Source organism: Loa loa (assembly GCF_000183805.2).
Source record: "Loa loa unplaced genomic scaffold supercont3.744, whole genome shotgun sequence".
NCBI lineage: Eukaryota > Metazoa > Nematoda > Chromadorea > Rhabditida > Onchocercidae > Loa > Loa loa.
Genome location: NW_018108924.1, coordinates 1 through 4031, shown reverse-complemented (window position 1 = coordinate 4031; position 4031 = coordinate 1). Strand labels below are relative to the sequence as shown.

At 28.5% G+C, this 4031-nt stretch overlaps 1 protein-coding gene across 1 annotated transcript; it reads left to right on the top strand.

The window, feature by feature from the left end:
• Positions 1 to 1344: 1344 nt before the first annotated feature.
• Positions 1345 to 1832, top strand: LOAG_13065 (hypothetical protein; the record flags this gene model as incomplete). Its single annotated transcript, XM_020448644.1, has 3 exons — positions 1345 to 1467; positions 1606 to 1710; positions 1785 to 1832. 3 exons carry the CDS (start codon positions 1345 to 1347, stop codon positions 1830 to 1832), a joined length of 276 nt encoding a protein of 91 aa, XP_020301231.1.
• Positions 1833 to 4031: the final 2199 nt, after the last annotated feature.

Sequence of the window (4031 nt, the reverse complement as noted above, 5' to 3'; positions counted from 1 at the left end):
ATCTATTACACCAAAAGAATTCATAGTTCGAAAGGAATTAATTATTAGATATTATTAATACTATGGTAAATCCTACAATCGAATTTCCCGGCGGCGGTTATTGTGGTTGTGCTAGCATTAAAATTGAAACTGCTGATATCTTTTGTGGAATTTGTGATTCTAATTTTGGCTCTAATATCGATGGCAAATTTTGAATTCAGTGGAGGACTAACTCCTGACACACCTGTTGATTTTGATACGATTGGTTTAACTACAGACATTTCAGTTAATGGAATACAGACATTTCAGTTAATGGAATCAATGATGGCGTTATTTTGACATTTAATCGATCTGATATTCGCAGAACCTAAAAATGCCAATAAACTTGTTCTTTTGTTTTTTCTTTTTTCACGCTAGAAGTAAAATGATTGAATACTAACGATGATAGCATGAAAATTGCAAATGAATTGATTTTATTTTGTGAGAAACTTAAAATTCTTGTTTTTCCCACTAATTTGTCATTTTTCATAATTATTTTTCCACGACCAGCTATTTTCATATGATCAACTATTTTTATTCACGATTCATGATCAGCTATTTTTATTTTCCGTAATTAATTTTCCATAATCAACTGCCTTCGTAATCAATTATCCAGAAATTATTTACTGTAAAATTTGGAATTTCGAATGAAATAAGCAAAAATACAATATAAAATATAAGATATTTTTTCATTTTCCCTTTCTTTCATTTATGAATTTTTATGATTTTGTTTTGTTTTGTCTTTTCTTTTTTTTATTCAATCCGATAATTGCAAATTGTTTATTCAGTTTGGAAATTTACCTGTAGTTAGATTAATATTATTATTTCGCGTATTATTGAGTTTGTTAACAGCACTTATTCATTAATTTGTGCTCTAATCATCGATTGCATTATTTGTTGCTTTGGTTTTTCGTTAATCTTGCAACACTCTTTCGTTTTTTTTTCCCATAAAAAATTCAATTGAAAGAAACTTGAGAAACTTGATATCGTTTGATTTCTTTCCATTTTCGAAACGACAAAAAAATTATTGAGCGGTGGAAAAAATATAATTAATGTGAATAAATTTTGATGTTAAAAAAAATCGATAGTAAATCATTTCTATGATGAAACATGCAGGATCTGAAAATCACTTTTTTTTGAAAAAAAAAGGTATTAACTGTATTCTTTCCTTCACTTCTTTCGCTTTCTTTTTTTTTTTAAATACCATCCAGTATTATCAAAACAATAAGCATTGCAAATATTCTGCAATTTTTATATGTGTTTCTATACTCATGTGTTTCTGATTCAGATGATGTTGGAAATTTACCATCATTTTGTGATCAGTTCATGTCAGACCCAATGCTAAATGCTGCAAGACAAATTGGTGGCCAGTTTGCTGTTCATCAGAAGGAAAAGGTAACCGTTTTTATTACTGCAGATATCCACAATGAATGTAGCCAGCAATGTTGGGTACATTTTTATTGGTAATAATAATAAAAGATTTTCATGTGTATTACATTTAACATATTAGCATTAAGATTAATCATGGAATCAAGAATTTTACAAATATTGTCTGCCAGAAGTTAACTGTTTTGTGATACATTTCAGTTGACTAAATATTTGTCCGCGTTCCATTTTAAATATTATTTTACTGTGGATAATGCATATTTTGGCAAAAAATTGGCTCTTATATTATTCTCTTTTTTGCATCGAGTAAGTTTCTATATCTCATAACAAGTTAATTTACCCACTTTTAATATGCCGTGAAATGCAGTACGTAATTTTAGGACTGGACGATCAAGTATGGTTCTTTGGATTCACCATTACCCCCATGATTAGATGTTAACGCATCCGATTTATATATTCCGTTAATGGTATAAAATTTAATAATATAAAATTAATTTAACAAAACAAAGTTAATAATATGAAACTTAATAATATAAATGATGTAACTTGAATTTGAATGAATGGACATCATAGATTATCATGTCAGTTATTTTTGTTCAAAATATGAGGATGATGCTACGATTGGTGAAGAAAAAATAACAAATATGATTGTATTTATAAAAGGTTTTCATCAATTAATCCCTATACACCCATTGGCTTATTGAAATTTTAATAAAGGTGTTTTATAAAGACTTTATAAAGTCTCAGAATGTAATGGAAAAGTTTTTAAGACAATGTAAAAACCAATAATAACTGCAGTAACCAATACGAGTTAATAACGATATTAATAATAATTAATATTATTAGTAAAACAAGAAAGTAAGAAATGTATAATAATAATTATTATTAAAAATGAGTGTATGGTGATCAATCGATGATATTTATAATCATTAGTAAGAAAAAAATGTATGACAGTAGTAATAATTACTATTAATATTATTAGTAAAAATTGGTAACAATAATATAAATATTAATATTGAAATTTGACCAATTTGACCAATGTTGACCAATTCACCTATTCTATATACACAGAAAAATTTTAAGTCATCATATATTGTCGATGAAATATTTCATCCTTATTGATCTATTTCAAATTAAACCTTCTAATTTCAAATGTTAATAATTTCATATTAAATTTCATTTCTTGAAATTTTTGGATTCCTGAAATACAGCTTTGATATAGGGATGTTGTATTCAAAAGATCGTTGGTTGAGAAAATTATGAGGAAAGGAAAAGTGATAATACGGTTAAATAGAATGCGTCATTAATTTCTTGTGCTACGCATCGTCACTTTGCTTAGCTAATCCAACGTTTCACTCTCATCAGTGTTCAACCATCGAATTTAGCATCAAAGTGTCGCGTAATTTTATTGTCATCATTCTCCGATCACCAAGGTAGATTTGACATTAGTCAACTTTTTATAGTCAACAACTTTTAGTAATGAAAGAAAAACCCGAGAGCAAAAATATGAATAGTAAGAAAATTGATGGTATGAGGAGGGAAAAAGACTGATTTAGAAGCCTACAGGAAAAAACTGAAAACATTTAAACAAACGCAAAGGAGACAAACTTTGATCCTTCAAATGACATTTAATTAATATTTACGATTTTCCCTCATTTCATTTCAGTGATAACCTTTAAACATGAACTTAAAATGGGCTTGCGAAAAGAAATTGAGGAATCACAGTGGTAGCATTTTTTAATTCTGATATGAGTGAGTAACTATTTTGTGTGGCTACCTTTTATTTTTTTTTCATTTTGTTATTCAGAGTGAAGAAAGCTGCAATGCTTTGAATTGCATTGAATTCGTGAAAGAAATTTTTTAAAGTCGAGCAGTATTTGTCGATCGCTTTAATCGAGATAAGGCTATAGTGTCATTGAAGAGTATACAGAGAAGGTTACGGTGCAGAAGCTGAATGTTTCTACATTTCCGGAAGGCACCAGAAATCATGGTAATAGAATGATTGAATTCAAAAAAGACGCTTTCAACTTATCTGTTTTTGTAACTCTTTCATTCTTATGCAAACGAATATGGTTATAGTGTATGGAAGAATTATATCCATTTGAAATACTATAAATAACTGCAGTATTGGTATGGACTGTGCATATTTACGTTCCAAATAATCAATGCATTAATCATTTACTTCTTTGAGTCAGGAATCTGTTGACGATGTTCTCGATTGTTGGTGACCTATTCTTGGTAGCTCACGCTGCGATTGTAGGATGAAATGATTATTATATACATATATTGGCTTTTAACTGCAGCGAAAGGTTTTTGTAAATTGACTAATGGATTTTTCAGGCGCAAATACCAATTGTACCAATAGTTATATCTTCTTACAAGGCAGTTCTATAACAAGAACATGCGATATTTCGCAGATTCAGACTACGTTATTGCGGAAATTATGGATCCCATGCAGACTGTTGGTGTATGTTTTTAGAATATTTTCATTTAGCTCTCCTCGAAATGGCTTTGTTATATGTGTACGAAGTGCACATTCCCTTATATCCGTTTATATATATATATATATATATATATATATATATATATATATATATATATATATATATATATATNTATATATATAT